Source organism: Pseudophryne corroboree, chromosome 6 (genome assembly GCF_028390025.1).
Source record: "Pseudophryne corroboree isolate aPseCor3 chromosome 6, aPseCor3.hap2, whole genome shotgun sequence".
Lineage (NCBI taxonomy): Eukaryota > Metazoa > Chordata > Amphibia > Anura > Myobatrachidae > Pseudophryne > Pseudophryne corroboree.
This window is the reverse complement of record NC_086449.1, coordinates 37,061,110-37,083,278: the sequence shown is the minus strand read 5'-3', so window position 1 is coordinate 37,083,278 and position 22,169 is coordinate 37,061,110. Positions and strand designations below refer to the sequence as shown.

The 22,169-nt window shown below is 54.8% G+C and overlaps 1 protein-coding gene across 3 annotated transcripts in view; it reads left to right on the top strand.

The window, feature by feature from the left end:
• The window catches only part of LOC134935990 (uncharacterized), a 104,908-nt gene that overhangs the window by 51,953 nt on the left and 30,786 nt on the right, over positions 1-22,169 (top strand). For all 3 annotated transcript variants that reach the window (XM_063930861.1, XM_063930860.1, XM_063930859.1), the window contains exon 2: positions 4,129-4,524. In XM_063930861.1, the coding sequence (XP_063786931.1) occupies positions 4,129-4,524 (396 nt within the window). The remainder of the gene's footprint in view (positions 1-4,128; positions 4,525-22,169) is intronic.

The window sequence follows — 22,169 nt, the reverse complement described above, 5'->3', positions numbered from 1 at the left end:
CCAGTGATTACCAGCATGAAATTGTTCCAGCATCCTGCACGCAGCACTACTACCTACTAGCAGCATACACTCACAGGCTAGTGTGCTGTATAGAAACCTTCTATGCCTGAAGCTTTGATCCATGAGAACCAGTGTGCATACAACAGTGAGTACAGCCGTACCTGTTATATTTCAATAAAACATCACTGGTTGAGTAACAGGGCTGTTCATAGCTTGAGTCATCTGCGGGTGTGTGGCCAAATTATACCTTACCCCGGCCACCAAAATCCTAGCTTTGGCTCTGCCCAGATATTGGATTTGTAAGTAAACCACCGGGTTTGTGTACAAATCTGAATTAGGTCCCAAATTCGGAAGATACTTCACTACATCCTGAGAATTTAAAACTAACTACCATAGTTTAGCACTTAGAGTAAAAGGCATTCTGATGACCATACAAAGCCTGATTCTGAGATGCATGCAACCTAATGTGGCTGCAAATTGCTCATGTGGTGCAGCCAACATATGCAACTTGTATAATTGTCACTGATGGGTTAAGGGGGCATTACTGGGTGGCAATGGAGCATTTACATATAAGATAAATCTCATGTGGGCCTAATTCAGACCTGATCGCTACAGGAAAATGTTTCTCTAATGGGCAAACCATTTGCAATGCAGGTGGGGCAGATGTAACATGTGCAGAGAGAGTTAGATTTGGGTGGGTTATTTTGTTTCTGTGCAGGGTAAATACTGGCTGCTTTATTTTTACACTGCAATTTAGATTTCAGTTTGAACACACCTCACCCAAATCTAACTCTCTCTGCACATGTTACATCTGCCCCACCTGCAGTGCACATGGTTTTGCCCATTAGAGAAATACTTTGCTTTTGCGATCAAGTGTGAATTAGGCCCTTAGTCACAGTTATGTCCTGTTCTGTGTTGTACTCAGTGGTGCAAGTAGAATTTTTTTCTTAGTGGTACTCATAGTAAAAATGGGCGTGGTCGCACAAAACTAAGGAAGTGGCTACATGACAATAGGGACATGGCCACATTATGCCAAACACCGTAATGCCCATTACACATTATGCCAAACACCGTAATGCCCATTACACATTATGCCTCACACTGTAATGCCCATGTCACATTATGCCACACACATAATGTTTATTACACATTATTCCACACACCGTAATGCCCATTACACATTATGCCACACACCGTAATGCTTATTACACATTATGCCTCACACTGTAATGCTTATTACACATTATGCCACACATCGTAATGTTTATTACACATTATTCCATACACCGTAATGCCCATTAAACATCATGCCACACACCGTAATGCCTTACATATTATACCACACACCATAATGCCTATTACACATTATGCCACACACCATAATGCCCATTACACATTATGCCAAACACCGTAATGCCCCTTACACATGATGCCTCACACTGTAATGCACATTACACATTATGCCACACACCATAATGTTTATTACACATTATTCCACACACCGTAATGCTTATTACACATTATGCCTCACACTGTAATGCCCATTACACATTATGCCACACACCATGTTTATTACACATTATTCCACACACCGTAATGCTTATTACACATTATGCCATACACCATAATGGTTATTACACATTATTCCACACACCATAATGCCCATTACACATTATGCCACACACCGTAATGCCTTACATATTATACCACACACCATAATGCCTATTACATATTATGCCACACACAGTTATGCCACTGACACCATTTTATGTCCCACACACAAAAATGCCCCTTATAAATTATTCCCCAGCTGAGTACCACCACCGTATTTCTTAATGGTACTCCGTACCACCTCGTACCACCCTACTTTCAGCACTGGTTGTACTTTACATATTCAGAGTTCTCGCTATTTTCAGTTGCATCCAAGCATAGTGTGCAGTAAGTGTAATTGCCGTTACCAGCAGTGATGGCAGGGGGCAGTGCTGTCGCTGATATACTGAAAATGGGACACCATGGACCTAGGTGTCACTGTGGCTTGGACCTCTGATCCCAGTGATTGGGTCCAGAGCATTTTTCCTGAAAATCCACAGCCACAAGACAAAAAGTCTCTCTTTTCATTTCCTATTAATATAGTTGGGCTTACAGCCTGTGTGTCTCTAAACCTGTGTTGATCAGAATGGATTATGCATCTTGGGTAAGGAGGATAGTGTAAATGTGTATTATAACACATTTATCTCGCACATTAGTTGGGTTACTTCTCCCATCCTGATGTACTAGATATTTTTAGAATTGGTGAATGAATTAGTTCTAACAAACATGACCTTGTTATCCCTAATAATCAGTTTTCTAAGAGGATCTGACTGTGTCATTCCCAGTGGCGCATACAGGGGGGGGGTTTCTGAGTACCATCGCCGCAGCAGAACAACTTAGTTTTTTTTTCTGTGAGCCCGGAGCACCGTCTGGGCAGTCAGTAAAAGGGGGGCTGGAGCAGCCCAGCTGGTGTGCATGTAACTGTGTGAGTAACTGTGTGAGCGGATGGTACAGCCGCCAATAGCGTCACTGGGTTGGGACAAGTAGGGAAACTGTTTGCTGGACAACAGGAATCACTTTCCGAACCACACGGGTGCCAGACTGTCTGAGAGGAAAAATTAGTCGAGGTGCTGGGAGTGGAAGTGATGCACCCTCAACACCTCAGACACTGAAGGGGCCGCAGCTGCTGCTGGATCACGTAAGCAAGGCAGTGGGGGGAAGGGGGGAGGGCAGGCAGAGCCGTGTCTGTCAAAGTGGCTGGGACAGAAAACAGAGGGGGAGTGTACCATAGTGGCTTGGTCAGAAAATGGGGGGGATTGTGACACAGTGGCTGGGACAGTCGCTGGGAGAGAACTCATGGGGGGGTGGCTGTGACAGAACTCGGGGGGGGGGGGGGGATTGTGACACAGTGGCAGGAAGAGAACACAGGGAAGGGGACACAACGGCGGGGGGGCAACATAGAGGCTGGGAGAGAACACCGGGGTGATACAATGGTGGGGTGGGTAACGCTGTGGCTGGGAGAGAACACAGGAGGGGAGACACAGAGTCCTTGCGAGAACACTTCATCCTGAATCCTATAGTCTTCCAGATCCCTTCTAAAAAATGTTTTTGTTTAATTTTAAAATAAATGTGTTTTTTTTTTCCATAAATCTTTCAATCCTGTCATTAATGATTTCATCCTTATCTTGAAATTCCTTGATGGTAGAAAAGGGAACCAATTCTTCTTTCAGATCCTCTATTTTTTTCTCAAGATGTTTGACCTTATTATTTATATCAAACTCATCAGTGACATAGAACAACTATCAAGTATTTGCTCCCACTCTTTCTGGAATTCTTCTTCTTTATTATGGGACTCCCGACAGTCAGAATACCGACAGTGGCATCCTGATGGTCAGAATCCTGATAGGGTTAGGCACTAAAGCGATGGTTAGAGTTATTAAGGAATTGTGTCCTTATTCTGAAATTCCTCAGTAGTAGCAAAGATAAGCAGCTTTTCTTTCAGATCCTCTATCTATTTTTCCCAAGATGTTTGACCTTATTAGATCTGTATCAATTTCATCAGTGAGACAGAACAATTATTAAGTATTTTCTCCCTTCCCAATGGTAAGTACTGGGGTTAGGGTTAGGCTGCAGGGTTGTGTGAGGTTAGGGTTAGGCTAGAGGGGTGGGAGAAGTTGGGATTAGGCTGTAGGAGTGGACGGTTAGGGTTAGGACATGGGAGGGGATGGTTAGGGTTAAAAAACTTACCAAGACCCACCAAACTGGTGACTGCCCAGGTTTTGCTAACATCCCATAGGCGTTTCTATAATGAGTACAGTGTGTGCGGTGCAGGGGGGCACACTCCGCACACACTGCACAGGGAAGCCCACACCGCACCCATATATTCTACTTTCCACTCTGAATTACTGCGGCGACCCTCCGGTGTGGGCATAAATCACTCAGAAAATGGCTGCTGTGGCCATTTCCGAGTGATTTGCGCATGCGCACTGGAGGGGGCCCACGACGGAGGCTGCACATGGGTCTTCTCCTCTCTTAAAATACCCCTGTCCCAACCCCTTTATAACATATTGATAAAAAGTTTTTATCTTCTGTTTATAGGTCAGTCCTGTGTGACTGAAGAACAGTACTGCATGTACCAACCTCAAGGAGCAAATGTTTTTGTAGGAGAAGCGCTTACTCTCCAGTGCAGATTTGTGTATCCAAAGATTAAGGAAAATGTCTCAGAAGTGATCGTTGTATGGAAGGCTTCCAAAGAAAGTTACTGCGGTGGTCCGACAGAGGAATTTTACAAGAGTGTGATGAATTCCACATTCCCCCAATATAAGGGAAGAGTTGTCCTGGTGGGAGATTCCAAAGCTCAGAATGCATCGATAACTCTTATGAATGTGACCAAGAGAGACGCAAACACCTACTGCTGTGGTGTAACAATAAAACATTCAGACGGAAAATCTACCACTTTTCAGAGCCCGAAAGGGACTCGACTCTCTGTGAGAGGTAAATTAAGTAATGGGAGAGGTTTCAATTAAATGGGATGATTTCTATTTCACTTTTATTTTATAGACCAAACATACCAACAGCCTCCAAGTAACTGTAAATAAGGCACTGTCTGGGAATTGGCAAATATGACCTCCTGTGGTGGTGCACATAATGCACTCTATTCCACAGGGATATTAGGCATCAGGGATGTGCGGTGGGGTAAATGGCTCAGGAGGCACTGGCTAGCACCAGAGGCAGACATACACGTACTATATGAGCCAAAGGGTACATCTGGGCGTTATACACATTATACAGCAGTGTAAACGCCTGGAAATTTGGCTAGTTTTGATCAGAGATATGCCAAAAAGATAGGCAGAGATGGCACTGCCTCACCTGCAATAGACTTTATACTCCAAAGTTTTGGCTATAAAAAGGATTAGAATAATGCAAAGTAGATATTTCAGAGAAATTCTTTGTATTTTTCATATACTTTATACAGTCAAAAGTTAGAATGACTCTGCCTCACCTGCCTTACCCTACCACAAGCCACTGATAGGCATGAATCTGAGTCGGACAGTGTCAATGCCGAATCCAGTTGACTGGTGGGTTTTAAATAGAGACATGCAGTTTGGTTTCTTTGGAAACTGAAACCACAAGAACTTCTGGTTTCCGAGCATATCCGAGCCTGGGCTCTGCGTTTCCCGCCAAGCTCGGATCCAAAAACAAGGCAAAACGTCATCCTCCCGGAATGGGGTATCGTGTGTTTTAGATTCGATAAAAGTCCCTCCCTTGTAGATTGAGACATTTCACACAGAACGGCTGAAGGAGACGTTGTGGGGTGGGCTGCAGTGTCGTTAAGGGCCACTGTGACTGTAATTAAGGGCACCCTCAGACTCGGTGTCATCAGTTAAGGCAGGGTTTATAGTGGATCTAGGGAGGTGGTGGAACTAATTTCCCTGCAATACCTACATTATACCTACAACCCCCCCCCCCCCCCCCACCCTTTACATTAGACGGAACTACTCTTAGAGGCCAGAGGCACAACCAGGATGGTGGAGCCAAGAGCAAATGAATATTATTTTGCCCCATGAAAACGGTTCTTTCAAATTCTGCTGGGGGCCTGAGAGCCGCCAATACCCCATAAGCTTTAGTGGCTATTAAAGTATAGAATACATTGTAGATGCTTTTTGTTAGCAATCCTGGCACCACCTCAGACTACAACATTAGGTCACTTACCCTGCTTCACCAGGGTCATCCCTCCTGCATCTCTCCAATACCGACCCCAGGAGTCTCTCCAGCGCCATCACCCTGTGTTTCTCCAATGCTGTCCCCTGCACCATCACCCTGTGTTTCTCCAATGCTGTCCCCTGCACCATCACCCTGTGTTTCTCCAATGCTGTCCCCTGCACCATCACCCTGTGTTTCTCCAATGCTGTCCCCTGCACCATCACCCTGTGTTTCTCCAATGCTGTCCCCTGCACCATCACCCTGTGTTTCTCCAATGCTGTCCCCTGCACCATCTTCCTGTGTTTCTCCAGCATCATTACCCCCGTGTCTCTCTAATTCCATCTCCCTTATGTCTCTCCAATGGCATCCCCCTGCACCATCTTCCTATGTATAACTGGCGTCATCCCCTCTACACCTTCACTCCAACACCATTTTCCTGCATCTCTACAGCTCACCCCCTTGTGTCCACCCAGCAGCTCACCCCTGCTGTATCATTCTTGCAGCTCACTGTCCCTGTATACTTCCAGCATCTCACTGCCCCATGTCCCTCGAGCATCTCTTTGCCCCATGTACCTCCACCATTTCACTGCCCCATGTCTCCCCAGCATCCCACTGCCCCATGTCCCTCCTGCATCCTACTGCCCCATGTCCCTCCAGCATCCTACTGCCCCATGTCCCTCCAGCATCCTACTGCCCCATGTCCCCCCAGCATCCCACTGCCCCATGTCCCCCCAGCATCCCACTGCCCCATGTCCCTCCAGCATCCCACTGCCCCATGTCCCTCCAGCATCCTACTGCCCCATGTCCCTCCAGCATCCTACTGCCCCATGTCCCTCCAGCATATCACTGTCCTATGTCACTCCAGCATCCCACTGCCCCATGTCCCTCCAGCATCCTACTGCCCCATGTCCCTCCAGCATCTCACTGCCCCATGTCCCTCCAGCATCTCACTGCCCCATGTCCCTCCAGCATCCCATTTCTCCTTGTCCCTCCAGCATCCCACTGCCCCATGTCCCTACAGCATCCCACTGCCCCATGTACCTCCAGCATCCCACTGCCCCATGTCCCTCCAGCATCCCACTGCCCCATGTCCCTACAGCATCCCACTGCCCCATGTACCTCCAGCATTTCACTGCCCCATGTCCCCCCAGCATCTCTATGCCCCTGTGTCCCTCCAACATCTCTCTGCCCTTGTGTCCCTCCAGCATCCCACTGACCCATGTCCTTCCAGCATCTTTCTGCCCCATGTACCTCCAGCATCTCTCTGCCCCTGTGTCCCTCCAGCATCCCACTGACCCATGTCCTTCCAGCATCTCTCTGCCCCATGTCCCTCCAGCATCCCACTGACCCATGTCCCTCCAGCATCCCACTGCCCCTGGGTCCTTCCAGCATCCCACTGACCCATGTCCCTCCAGCATCTCACTGCCCCATGTCATTCCAGCATCCCACTGCCCCATATCCCTCCAGCATCCCACTGCCCCATGTCCCTCCAGCATCCCACTGCCCCATGTCCCTCCAGCATCCCACTGCCCCATGTCCCTCCAGCATCCCACTGCCCCATGTCATTCCAGCATCCCACTGCCCCATATCCCTCCAGCATCCCACTGCCCCATGTCCCTCCAGCATCTCACTGCCCCATGTCCCTCCAGCATCTCTCTGCCACATGTCCCTCCAGCATCCCACTGCCCCATGTCCCTCCAGCATCCCACTGCCCCATGTCCCTCCAGCATCTCACTGCCCCATGCCCCTCCAGCATCTCACTGCCCCATGCCCCTCCAGCATCCCACTGCCCCATGTCCCTCCAGCATCCCACTGCCCATGTTCTTCCAGCATCCCACTACCCCATGTCCCTCCAGCATTTCACTGCCCCATGCCCCTCCAGCATCCCACTGCCCCATGTCCCTCCAGCATCCCACTGCCCCATGTCCCTCCAGCATCCCACTGCCCCATGTCCCTCCAGCATCCCACTGACAAATGTCCCTCCAGCATCTCACAGCCCCATGTCCCTCCAGCATCCCACTGCCCCATGTCCCTCCAGCATCCCACTGCCCCATGTCCCTCCAGCATCCTACTGCCCCATGTCCCTCCAGCATCCTACTGCCCCATGTCCCTCCAGCATATCACTGTCCTATGTCACTCCAGCATCCTACTGCCCCATGTCCCTCCAGCATCCTACTGCCCCATGTCCCTCCAGCATCTCACTGCCCCATGTCCCTCCAGCATCCCATTTCTCCTTGTCCCTCCAGCATCCCACTGCCCCAAGTCCCTCCAGCATCCCACTGCCCCATGTCCCTCCAGCATCCCACTGCCCCATGTCCCTCCTGCATCCCACTGCCCCATGTACCTCCAGCATCCCACTGCCCCATGTCCCTCCAGCATCCCACTGCCCCATGTACCTCCAGCATCTCACTGCCCCTGGGTCCCTCCAGCATTTCACTGCCCCATGTCCCCCCAGCATCTCTATGCCCCTGTGTCCCTCCAACATCTCTCTGCCCTTGTGTCCCTCCAGCATCCCACTGACCCATGTCCTTCCAGCATCTTTCTGCCCCATGTACCTCCAGCATCTCTCTGCCCCTGTGTCCCTCCAGCATCCCACTGACCCATGTCCTTCCAGCATCTCTCTGCCCCATGTCCCTCCAGCATCCCACTGACCCATGTCCCTCCAGCATCCCACTGCCCCTGGGTCCTTCCAGCATCCCACTGCCCCATGTCCCTCCAGCATCCCACTGCCCCATGTCCCTCCAGCATCGCACTGCCCCCTGTCCCTCCAGCATCTCACTGCCCCATGTCATTCCAGCATCCCACAGCCCCATATCCCTCCAGCATCTCTTTGCCCCATGTACCTACAGCATCCCACTGCCCCATGTCCCTCGAGCATCTCTTTGCCCCATGTACCTACAGCATCCCACTGCCCCATGTCCCTCCAGCATCCCACTGCCCCATGTCCCTCCAGCATCCCACTGCCCCATGTCCCTCCAGCATCCCACTGCCCCATGTCCCTCCAGCATCCCACTGACAAATGTCCCTCCAGCATCCCACTGCCCCATGTCCCTCCAGCATCTCTCTGCCCCATGTCCCTCCAGCATATCACTGTCCTATGTCACTCCAGCATCCTACTGCCCCATGTCCCTCCAGCATCCTACTGCCCCATGTCCCTACAGCATCCCACTGCCCCATGTACCTCCAGCATCCCACTGCCCCATGTCCCTCCAGCATCCCACTGCCCCATGTCCCTACAGCATCCCACTGCCCCATGTACCTCCAGCATTTCACTGCCCCATGTCCCCCCAGCATCTCTATGCCCCTGTGTCCCTCCAACATCTCTCTGCCCTTGTGTCCCTCCAGCATCCCACTGACCCATGTCCTTCCAGCATCTTTCTGCCCAATGTACCTCCAGCATCTCTCTGCCCCTGTGTCCCTCCAGCATCCCACTGACCCATGTCCTTCCAGCATCTCTCTGCCCCATGTCCCTCCAGCATCCCACTGACCCATGTCCCTCCAGCATCCCACTGCCCCTGGGTCCTTCCAGCATCCCACTGCCCCATGTCCCTCCAGCATCCCACTGCCCCATGTCCCTCCAGCATCGCACTGCCCCATGTCCCTCCAGCATCTCACTGCCCCATGTCATTCCAGCATCCCACTGCCCCATATCCCTCCAGCATCCCACTGCCCCATGTCCCTCCAGCATCCCACTGCCCCATGTCCCTCCAGCTTCTCACTGCCCCATGTCCCTCCAGCATCCCACTGCCCCATGTCATTCCAGCATCCCACTGCCCCATATCCCTCCAGCATCCCACTGCCCCATGTCCCTCCAGCATCTCACTGCCCCATGTCCCTCCAGCATCTCTCTGCCACATGTCCCTCCAGCATCCCACTGCCCCATGTCCCTCCAGCATCCCACTGCCCCATGTCCCTCCAGCATCTCACTGCCCCATGCCCCTCCAGCATCTCACTGCCCCATGCCCCTCCAGCATCCCACTGCCCCATGTCCCTCCAGCATCCCACTGCCCATGTTCTTCCAGCATCCCACTACCCCATGTCCCTCCAGAATTTCACTGCCCCATGCCCCTCCAGCATCCCACTGCCCCATGTCCCTCCAGCATCCCACTGCCCCATGTCCCTCCAGCATCCCACTGCCCCATGTCCCTCCAGCATCCCACTGCCCATGTCCCTCCAGCATCCCACTGACAAATGTCCCTCCAGCATCTCACAGCCCCATGTCCCTCCAGCATCCCACTGCCCCATGTCCCTCCAGCATCCCACTGCCCCATGTCCCTCCAGCATCCTACTGCCCCATGTCCCTCCAGCATCCTACTGCCCCATGTCCCTCCAGCATATCACTGTGCTATGTCACTCCAGCATCCTACTGCCCCATGTCCCTCCAGCATCCTACTGCCCCATGTCCCTCCAGCATCTCACTGCCCCATGTCCCTCCAGCATCCCATTTCTCCTTGTCCCTCCAGCATCCCACTGCCCCAAGTCCCTCCAGCATCCCACTGCCCCATGTCCCTCCAGCATCCCACTGCCCCATGTCCCTCCAGCATCCCACTGCCCCATGTACCTCCAGCATCCCACTGCCCCATGTCCCTCCAGCATCCCACTGCCCCATGTACCTCCAGCATCTCACTGCCCCTGGGTCCCTCCAGCATTTCACTGCCCCATGTCCCCCCCAGCATCTCTATGCCCCTGTGTCCCTCCAACATCTCTCTGCCCTTGTGTCCCTCCAGCATCCCACTGACCCATGTCCTTCCAGCATCTTTCTGCCCAATGTACCTCCAGCATCTCTCTGCCCCTGTGTCCCTCCAGCATCCCACTGACCCATGTCCTTCCAGCATCTCTCTGCCCCATGTCCCTCCAGCATCCCACTGACCCATGTCCCTCCAGCATCCCACTGCCCCTGGGTCCTTCCAGCATCCCACTGCCCCATGTCCCTCCAGCATCCCACTGCCCCATGTCCCTCCAGCATCGCACTGCCCCATGTCCCTCCAGCATCTCACTGCCCCATGTCATTCCAGCATCCCACTGCCCCATATCCCTCCAGCATCCCACTGCCCCATGTCCCTCCAGCATCCCACTGCCCCATGTCCCTCCAGCTTCTCACTGCCCCATGTCCCTCCAGCATCCCACTGCCCCATGTCATTCCAGCATCCCACTGCCCCATATCCCTCCAGCATCCCACTGCCCCATGTCCCTCCAGCATCTCACTGCCCCATGTCCCTCCAGCATCTCTCTGCCACATGTCCCTCCAGCATCCCACTGCCCCATGTCCCTCCAGCATCCCACTGCCCCATGCCCCTCCAGCATCCCACTGCCCCATGTCCCTCCAGCATCCCACTGCCCCATGTCCCTCCAGCATCCCACTGCCCCATGTCCCTCCAGCATCCCACTGCCCATGTTCTTCCAGCATCCCACTACCCCATGTCCCTCCAGAATTTCACTGCCCCATGCCCCTCCAGCATCCCACTGCCCCATGTCCCTCCAGCATCCCACTGCCCCATGTCCCTCCAGCATCCCACTGCCCCATGTCCCTCCAGCATCCCACTGCCCATGTCCCTCCAGCATCCCACTGACAAATGTCCCTCCAGCATCTCACAGCCCCATGTCCCTCCAGCATCCCACTGCCCCATGTCCCTCCAGCATCCCACTGCCCCATGTCCCTCCAGCATCCTACTGCCCCATGTCCCTCCAGCATCCTACTGCCCCATGTCCCTCCAGCATATCACTGTGCTATGTCACTCCAGCATCCTACTGCCCCATGTCCCTCCAGCATCCTACTGCCCCATGTCCCTCCAGCATCTCACTGCCCCATGTCCCTCCAGCATCCCATTTCTCCTTGTCCCTCCAGCATCCCACTGCCCCAAGTCCCTCCAGCATCCCACTGCCCCATGTCCCTCCAGCATCCCACTGCCCCATGTCCCTCCAGCATCCCACTGCCCCATGTACCTCCAGCATCCCACTGCCCCATGTCCCTCCAGCATCCCACTGCCCCACGTACCTCCAGCATCTCACTGCCCCTGGGTCCCTCCAGCATTTCACTGCCCCATGTCCCCCCCAGCATCTCTATGCCCCTGTGTCCCTCCAACATCTCTCTGCCCTTGTGTCCCTCCAGCATCCCACTGACCCATGTCCTTCCAGCATCTTTCTGCCCCATGTACCTCCAGCATCTCTCTGCCCCTGTGTCCCTCCAGCATCCCACTGACCCATGTCCTTCCAGCATCTCTCTGCCCCATGTCCCTCCAGCATCCCACTGACCCATGTCCCTCCAGCATCCCACTGCCCCTGGGTCCTTCCAGCATCCCACTGCCCCATGTCCCTCCAGCATCCCACTGCCCCATGTCCCTCCAGCATCGCACTGCCCCCTGTCCCTCCAGCATCTCACTGCCCCGTGTCATTCCAGCATCCCACTGCCCCATATCCCTCCAGCATCCCACTGCCCCAAATCCCTTCAGCATCCCACTGCCCCATGTCCCTCCAGCATCCCACTGCCCCATGTCCCTCCAGCATCCCACTGCCCCATGTCCCTCCAGCATCCCACTGCCCCATGTCCCTCCAGCATCCCACTGCCCCATGTCCCTCCAGCATCCTACTGCCCCATGTCCCTCCAGCATATCACTGTCCTATGTCACTCCAGCATCCTACTGCCCCATGTCCCTCCAGCATCTCACTGCCCCATGTCCCTCCAGCATACCATTTCTCCTTGTCCCTCCAGCATCCCACTGCCCCATGTCCCTACAGCATCCCACTGCCCCATGTCCCTCCAGCATCTCACTGCCCCTGGGTCCCTCCAGCATTTCACTGCCCCATGTCCCCCCAGCATCTCTATGCCCCTGTCTCTCCAACATCTCTCTGCCCTTGTGTCCCTCCAGCATCCCACTGACCCATGTCCTTCCAGCATCTTTCTGCCCCATGTACCTCCAGCATCTCTCTGCCCCTGTGTCCCTCCAGCATCCCACTGACCCATGTCCTTCCAGCATCTCTCTGCCCCATGTCCCTCCAGCATCCCACTGACCCATGTCCCTCCAGCATCCCACTGCCCCTGGGTCCTTCCAGCATCCCACTGCCCCATGTCCCTCCAGCATCCCACTGCCCCATGTCCCTCCAGCATCGCACTGCCCCCTGTCCCTCCAGCATCTCACTGCCCCATGTCATTCCAGCATCCCACTGCCCCATATCCCTCCAGCATCTCTTTGCCCCATGTACCTACAGCATCCCACTGACCCATGTCCTTCCAGCATCTCTCTGCCCCATGTCCCTCCAGCATCCCACTGACCCATGTCCCTCCAGCATCTGACTGACCCATGTCCCTCCAGCATCCCACTGACCCATGTCCCTCCAGCATCCCACTGCCCCTGGGTCCTTCCAGCATCCCACTGCCCCATGTCCCTCCAGCATCCCACTGCCCCATGTCCCTCCAGCATCGCACTGCCCCATGTCCCTCCAGCATCTCACTGCCCCATGTCATTCCAGCATCCCACTGCCCCATATCCCTCCAGCATCCCACTGCCCCATGTCCCTCCAGCATCTCACTGCCCCATGTCCCTCCCGCATCTCTCTGCCCCATGTCCCTCCAGCATCTCTCTGCCACATGTCCCTCCAGCATCCAACTGCCCCATGTCCCTTCAGCATCTCACTGCCCCATGTCCCTCCAGCATCTCACTGCCCCATGTCCCTCCAGCATCTCTCTGCCATATGTCCCTCCAGCATCTCTCTGCCACATGTCCCTCCAGCATCCCACTGCCCCATGTCCCTTCAGCATCTCACTGCCCCATGTCATTCCAGCATCCTACTGCCCCAAGCCCCTCCAGCATCCCACTGCCCCATGTCCCTCCAGCATCTCACTGCCCCATGTCCCTCCAGCATCCCACTGCCCATGTTCCTCCAGCATCCCACTGCCTTATGTCCCTCCAGCATCCCACTGCCCCATGTCCCTCCAGCATCCCACTGACAAATGTCCCTCCAGCATCTCACAGCCCCATGTCCCTCCAGCATCCCACTGCCCCATGTCCCTCCAGCATCCCACTGCCCCATGTCCCTCCAGCATCCTACTGCCCCATGTCCCTCCAGCATCCTACTGCCCCATGTCCCTCCAGCATCCTACTGCCCCATGTCCCTCCAGCATCTCACTGCCCCATGTCCCTCCAGCATCCCATTTCTCCTTGTCCCTCTAGCATCCCACTGCCCCATGTCCCTACAGCATCCCACTGCCCCATGTACCTCCAGCATCTCACTGCCCCATGTCCCTCCAGCATCTCACTGCCCCATGTACCTCCAGCATCTCACTGCCCCATGTCCCTCCATCATCTCACTGCCCCTGGGTCCCTCCAGCATCCTACTGCCCCATGTCACTCCAGCATCTCACTGCCCCATGTCCCTCCATCATCTCACTGCCCCTGGGTCCCTCCAGCATCCTACTGCCCCATGTCCCTCCAGCATCTCACTGCCCCATGTCCCTCCAGCATCCCACAGCCCCATGTCCCCCCAGCATCTCTCTGCCCCATGTCCCCCCAGCATCCCACTACCCCATGTCCCTCCAGCACCCCACTGCCCCATGTCCCTCCAGCATCCCACTGCCCCATATCCCTCCAGCATCTCACTGCCCCATGTCCCACCAGCATCTCTCTGCCCCATGTCCCTCCAGCATCCCACTGACCCATGTCCTTCCATCATCTCTCTGCCCCATGTCCCTCCAGCATCCCACTGACCCATGTCCCTCCAGCATCCCACTGCCCCTGGGTCCTTCCAGCATCTCTCTGCCCCATGTCCCTCCAGCATCCCACTGCCCCATGTCCCTCCAGCATCGCACTGCCCCATGTCCCTCCAGCATCTCACTGCCCCATGTCATTCCAGCATCCCACTGCCCCATATCCCTCCAGCATCCCACTGCCCCATGTCCCTCCAGCATCTCACTGCCCCATGTCCCTCCCGCATCTCTCTGCCCCATGTCCCTCCAGCATCCTACTGCCCCATGCCCCTCCAGCATCCCACTACCCCATGTCCCTCCAGCATCCCACTGCCCATGTCCCTCCAGCATCCCACTGCCCATGTCCCTCCAGCATCCCACTGCCCATGTCCCTCCAGCATCCCACTGCCCCATGTCCCTCCAGCATCTCACTGCCCCATGTCCCTTCAGCATCTCACAGCCCCAAGTCCATCCAGCATCCTACTGCCCCATGTCCCTCCAGCATCCTACTGCCCCATGTCCCTCCAGCATCCCACTGACAAATGTCCCTCCAGCATCTCACAGCCCCATGTCCCTCCAGCATCTCACAGCCCCATGTCCCTCCAGCATATCACTGTCCTATGTCACTCCAGCATCCTACTGCCCCATGTCCCTCCAGCATCCTACTGCCCCATGTCCCTCCAGCATCCCACTGCCCCATGTCCCTCCAGCATCTCTCTGCCCCATGTCCCCCCAGCATCCCACTGCCCCATGTCCCTCCAGCATCTCTCTGCCCCATGTCCCTCCAGCATCCCATTTCTCCTTGTCCCTCCAGCATCCCACTTCCCCAAGTCCCTCCAGCATCCCACTGCCCCATGTACCTCCAGCATCTCACTGCCCCATGTCCCTCCAGCATCTCTCTGCCCCATGTACCTCCAGCATCTCACTGCCCCATATCCCTCCATCATCTCACTGCCCCTGGGTCCCTCCAGCATCCTACTGCCCCATGTCCCTCCAGCATCTCACTGCCCCATGTCCCTCCATCATCTCACTGCCCCTGGGTCCCTCCAGCATCCTACTGCCCCATGTCCATCCAGCATCTCACTGCCCCATGTCCCTCCAGCATCCCACTGCCCCATGTCCCCCCAGCATCTCTCTGCCCCATGTCCCCCCAGCATCCCACTACCCCATGTCCCTCCAGCATCCCACTGCCCCATGTCCCTCCAGCATCTCTCTGCCCCATGTACCTCCAGCATCTCACTGACCCATGTCCCTCCAGCATCCCACTGCCCCATGTCCCTCCAGCATCCCACTGCCCCATATCCCTCCAGCATCTCACTGCCCCATGTCCCACCAGCATCTCTATGCCCCATGTCCCTCCAGCATCCCACTGACCCATGTCCTTCCATCATCTCTCTGCCCCATATCCCTCCAGCATCCCACTGACCCATGTCCCTCCAGCATCTCACTGACCCATGTCCCTCCAGCATCCCACTGACCCATGTCCCTCCAGCATCCCACTGCCCCTGGGTCCTTCCAGCATCTCTATGCCCCATGTCCCTCCAGCATCCCACTGTCCCATGTCCCTCCAGCATCGCACTGCCCCATGTCCCTCCAGCATCTCACTGCCCCATGTCATTTCAGCATCCCACTGCCCCATATCCCTCCAGCATCCCACTGCCCCATGTCCCTCTAGCATCTCACTGCCCCATGTCCCTCCAGCATCTCTCTGCCCCATGTCCCTCCAGCATCTCTCTGCCACATGTCCCTCCAGCATCCCACCGCCCCATGTCCCTTCAGCATCTCACTGCCCCATGTCCCTCCAGCATCCTACTGCCCCATGCCCCTCCAGCATCCCACTGCCCCATGTCCCTCCAGCATCCCACTGCCCATGTCCCTCCAGCACCCACTGCCCCTTGTCCCTCTAGCATCTCACTGCCCCATGTCCCTTCAGCATCTCACAGCCCCAAGTCCCTCCAGCATCCTACTGCCCCATGTCCCTCCAGCATCCCACTGACAAATGTCCCTCCAGCATCTCACAGCCCTATGTCCCTCCAGCATCCCACTGCCCCATGTCCCTCCAGCATCCCACTGCCCCATGTCCCTTCAGCATCCTACTGCCCCATGTCCCTCCAGCATCCTACTGCCCCATGTCCCTCCAGCATATCACTGTCCTATGTCACTCCAGCATCCTACGGCCCCATGTCCCTCCAGAATCCTACTGCCCCATGTCCCTCCAGCATCTCACTGCCCCATGTCCCTCCAGCATCCCATTTCTCCTTGTCCCTCCAGCATCCCACTGCCCCATGTCCCTCCAGCATCCCACTGCCCCATGTACCTCCTGCATCTCACTGCCCCATGTACCTCCAGCATCTCACTGCCCCATGTCCCTCCATCATATCACTGCCCCATGTCCCTCCATCATCTCACTGCCCCTGGGTCCCTCCAGCATCCTACTGCCCCATGTCCCTCCAGCATCTCACTGCCCCATGTCCCTCCAGCATCTCTCTGCCCCATGTCCCCCCAGCATCCCACTACCCCATGTCCCTCCAGCATCCCACTGCCCCATGTCCCTCCAGCATCTCTCTGCCCCATGTACCTCCAGCATCCCACTGCCCCATGTCCCTCCAGCATCCCACTGCCCCATGTCCCTCCAGCATCCCACTGCGCCATATCCCTCCAGCATCTCACTGCCCCATGTCCCACCAGCATCTCTCTGCCCCATGTCCCTCCAGCATCCCACTGACCCATGTCCTTCCAGCATCTCTCTGCCCCATGTCCCTCCAGCATCCCACTGACCCATGTCCCTCCAGCATCTCACTGACCCAGGTCCCTCCAGCATCCCACTGACCCATGTCCCTCCAGCATCCCACTGCCCCTGGGTCCTTCCAGCATCTCTCTGCCCCATGTCCCTCCAGCATCCCACTGCCCCATGTCCCTCCAGCATCGCACTGCCCCATGTCCCTCCAGCATCTCACTGCCCCATGTCATTCCAGCATCCCACTGCCCCATATCCCTCCAGCATCCCACTGCCCCATGTCCCTCCAGCATCTCACTGCCCCATGTCCCTCCCGCATCTCTCTGCTCCATGTCCCTCCAGCATCTCTCTGCCACATGTCCCTCCAGCATCTCACTGCCCCATGTCCCTTCAGCATCTCACTGCCCCATGTCCCTCCAGCATCCTACTGCCCCATGCCCCTCCAGCATCCCACTGCCCCATGTCCCTCCAGCATCCCACTGCCCATGTCTCTCCAGCATCCCACTGCCCCATGTCCCTCCAGCATCTCACTGCCCCATGTCCCTTCAGCATCTCACAGCCCCAAGTCCCTCCAGCATCCTACTGCCCCATGTGCCTCCAGCATCCTACTGCCCCATGTCCCTCCAGCATCCCACTGCCTTATGTCCCTCCAGCATCCCACTGCCCCATGTCCCTCCAGCATCCCACTGACAAATGTCCCTCCAGCATCTCACAGCCCATGTCCCTCCAGCATCCCACTGCCCCATGTCCCTCCAGGATCCCACTGCCCCATGTCCCTCCAGCATCCTACTGCCCCATGTCCATCCAGCATCCTACTGCCCCATGTCCCGCCAGCATATCACTGTCCTATGTCACTCCAGCATCCTACTGCCCCATGTCCCTCCAGCATCCTACTGCCCCATGTCCCTCCAGCATCTCACTGCCCCATGTCCCTCCAGCATCCCATTTCTCCTTGTCCCTCCAGCATCCCACTGCCCCATGTCCCTCCAGCATCCCACTGCCCCATGTACCTCTAGCATCTCACTGCCCCATGTCCCTCCAGCATCTCACTGCCCCATGTACCTCCAGCATCTCACTGCCCCATGTCCCTCCATCATCTCACTGCCCCTGGGTCCCTCCAGCATCCTACTGCTCCATGTCCCTCCAGCATCTCACTGCCCCATGTCCCTCCAGCATCCCACTGCCCCATGTCCCCCCAGCATCTCTCTGCCCCATGTCCCCCCAGCATCCCACTGACCCATGTCCCTCCAGCATCCCACTGCCCCATATCCCTCCAGCATCTCTTTGCCCCATGTCCCTCCAGCATCTCACTGCCCCATGTCCTTCCAGCATCTCTCTGCTCCATGTACCTCCAGCATCCCACTGCCCCATGTCCCTCCAGCATCCCACTGCCCCATGTCCCTCCAGCATCCCACTACCCCATGTCCCTCCAGCATCCCACTGCCCCATGTCCCTCCAGCATCTCTCTGCCCCATGTCCCTCCAGCATCCCACTGCCCCATGTCCCTCCAGCATCCCACTTCCCCATGTCCCTCCAGCATCCCACTGCCCCATGTCCCTCCAGCATCCCACTGCCCCATATCCCTCCAGCATCTCACTGCCCCATGTCCCACCAGCATCTCTCTGCCCCATGTCCCTCCAGCATCCCACTGACCCAAATCCCTCCAGCATCTCACTGCCCCATGTCCCACCAGCATCTCTCTGCCCCATGTCCCTCCAGCATCTCACTGCCCCATGTAGCTCCAGCATCCCACTGCCCCATGTCCCTCAAGCATCCCACTGCCCCATGTCCCTCCAGCATCCCACTGCCCCATGTCCCTCCAGCATCCCACTGCCCCATGTCCCTCCAGCATCTCTCTGCCCCATGAGGACACAGTGTGAATACCAGGAGGGTAGGATGCAGGCGGAGGAGGACCATGTTGCCGCTGGGTCCTGAGGAGAGAGAGCAGCATGCAGGCGCACAGGGAACATCTTTTGATGTGGGTGGCTGTGCACACTCTTTGTTAGACTTAAGGGGGGTACACACGGAGAGATGTATGCTTAATTTCTAAGCAATCTGACTAGATTGCTTAGAAATTAAGCATGGATCTCTCATGTGTATGCCCCATAGCGAAAGTAATACGCGGCCCTACGTGGCGCTATTGACGGTTCTAGATTGGCCTGCATGCACGGTTCTAGATTGGCCTGCACCCCCCTCGCTCAGCACACATATCCCATGTGTGTATCCCCTTTACTGTGCAGGGCTGTGGCAGAGGTAGAAGTAGTTCCGTCTACCTTTACAAATGATGGAACTCAGTTCCACTCCTTTCCAGCCCACTTCAACCCCTTAGTGAAGGGCTGTGGGCTGCAGAACTGTTACTAAGGTCTGGTGGGACTGTTAATAAGGTCGGTGGGATACTGGGGGTCATTCCGAGTTGATCGCTGGCTAGCAGCTTTTAGCAGCCGTGCAAACGCTAGGCCGCCGCCCTCTGGGAGTGTATCTTAGCTTAGCAGAAGTGCGAATGACTGCATCGCAGAGCGGCATCAAAAATATATTGTGCAGTTTCAGAGTAGCTTCAGACCTACTCTGCGCTTGCGATCACTTCAGACCATTCAGTTCCGGATTTGACGTCACAAACACGCCCTGCGTTCACCCGGCCGTGCCTGCGTTTTTCCTGCCACGCCTGTGCTTTATCGAGCAGTACCATGAAAACGGTCAGTTGACACCCAGAAATGCCCACTTCATGTAAATCACTCTGCGGCGGCCATTGCGACTAAAATGCTTCTCTAGACCTTGTGGAAAAATACATCGCCGTTGTGAAAGTACTTTGCGCGTGCACACTGCGCAGAAGTGCCATTTTTTTACTTAATCGCAGTGCAGCGAACATTTTCAGCTAGCGATCAACTCGGAATGACCCCCACTGTGTCACCCACGGACTCAGTGTCATCATTGAAGGGCTGTGGGCTGCAGTATTGTGCCTGTGTCATCATTATGAGTTTTAGGAGTTCAGACTAATCGGCTCCCAATAAAATGAACCCTAGTGTGAATATTGGCCATCATTCTGAGTTGTTCGCTCGTTATTTTTTTTTGCATCGCAGCGATTTTCCGCTAATTGCGCATGCTCATTGTTCGCACTGCGACTGCGCCAAGTAAATTTGCTATGCAGTTAGGAATTTTACTCACGGCTTTTTCATCGTTCTGGTGATCGTAATGTGATAGACAGGAAGTGGGTGTTACTGGGCGAAAACTGGCCGTTTTAGGGGTGTGTGCGGAAAAATGCTACCGTTTCTGGGAAAAACGTGGGAGTGGCTGGAGAAACGGAGGAGTGTCTGGGCGAACGCTGGGTGTGTTTGTGACGTCAAACCAGGAACGACAAGCACTGAACTGATCGCAGATGCCGAGTAAGTCTGGAGCTACTCAGAAACTGCTAAGAGGTGTGTAATCGCAATTTTGAGAATCTTTCGTTCGCAATTTTAAGAAGCTAAGATTCACTCCCAGTAGACGGCGGCTTAGCGTGTGCAATGCTGCTAAAAGCAGCTTGCGAGCGAACAATTCGGAATGAGGGCCATTGTGTACATGTGGTAGGGAATATACAGCCTAATTCAGACCTGATCTCGCAGAGGTTTGCGTTCGGATAATCGCCTCCCAGACAGAATGAATACCCGCCTCGTGTAAGTCTGCGTACGCCGTGTGAAATGCTTTGCAAACATTAGACAGCTGCAAATCCGTTAACAACTCACTCACCATCGAATGAGTTTTCCAGTCTGTGCGTAGCCCAGGACTTTCTCCTATAGTGCGAAAGAAACAGGCTGATCGGTGCCGGAGCTGATGTCACACACCCTCCCTGTAAATGCTTGGGAACGCCTGCGCTTTTCCTGCCACTCCCAGAAAACCGCCAGTTACCGCCCACAAATGTCCTCTTCCTGTCAATCAGCCTGCGTTCGCCTAGCGATCAAAAAAGACACAGGATTCTCTCGCAGTTTGGCCTGACGTGTGTGCAACTACGATCGGTACGCATGCGCAGTCAATCGTTAATCGGTCGCCTTGTGAAGTCGCACAACAGCAATCAGGTCTTAACTAGGCCCATAGATTGTAAGCTCCACTGGGGCAGGGACTGATGTGAACATAGCCAGATTATAAGGGGGATGCAGGGCATACTGTAGCCCGGGCCCCCCTTTGTCAGGGGCCCCCCATCCAAAGCACAGTGATATCACTAGCTTTCCCGCTTATTGTGAGAGACGTGAGAGACAGAATCAGATCAGGACAGTATGCATTGCAGGAAGAGACACAAGAATATCATGTTTCATGAGCTACCGACAGAGCTTTCTGACCAGAGGAGAGATGTGAGGGTGGAGATAGCTGGGACACAAAGATCCCAGCTTCTCCTCCTCTCTGCCTGGGTGTCTGAGTACTGTGTAAACTTTTATTCAACTAAACCATTTGGATCTAGAGAAAGAGACACACACACACACACACACACACACACACACACACACACACACACACACACACACACACACACACACACACACACACACACACAGGTACATTTACTAAGGTGGGAGATTTTTAGAACTGGTGATTTTGCCCATAGCAACCAATCAGATTATATCTATTATCTGCTAGAAGCAGCTAGATAAATGGTAAGTAGAATCTTATTGGTTGCCATGGGCAACATCACCAGTTCTAAAAATCTCCCACCTTAGTAAATTTACCCCAGAGAGTCCTCCTGGGTCCTGTCCCAGTGTGTAAGTAATACAGAGGCTGATGCTATTCTTGCATGTGACAAGATACATTTTATTTTTCTATGTGTATTTTAAGGTTGTTTAAGTTGTCTTTGTTCCACTACAAGAACATTTTATAAAATAGTTATCTTTCAATTAGGTGGAGCTACTGTATAAACAGTACCCAGTTATTATTAAACTATTGTTTTAAAACTAATATACACCATTGGTTTAAATGTAATATACACAATCTATACCTCCCACCATGACCTATTCCAGGAGGGACAAAATGCTTTCTACCTGGACTTCCTTCTTA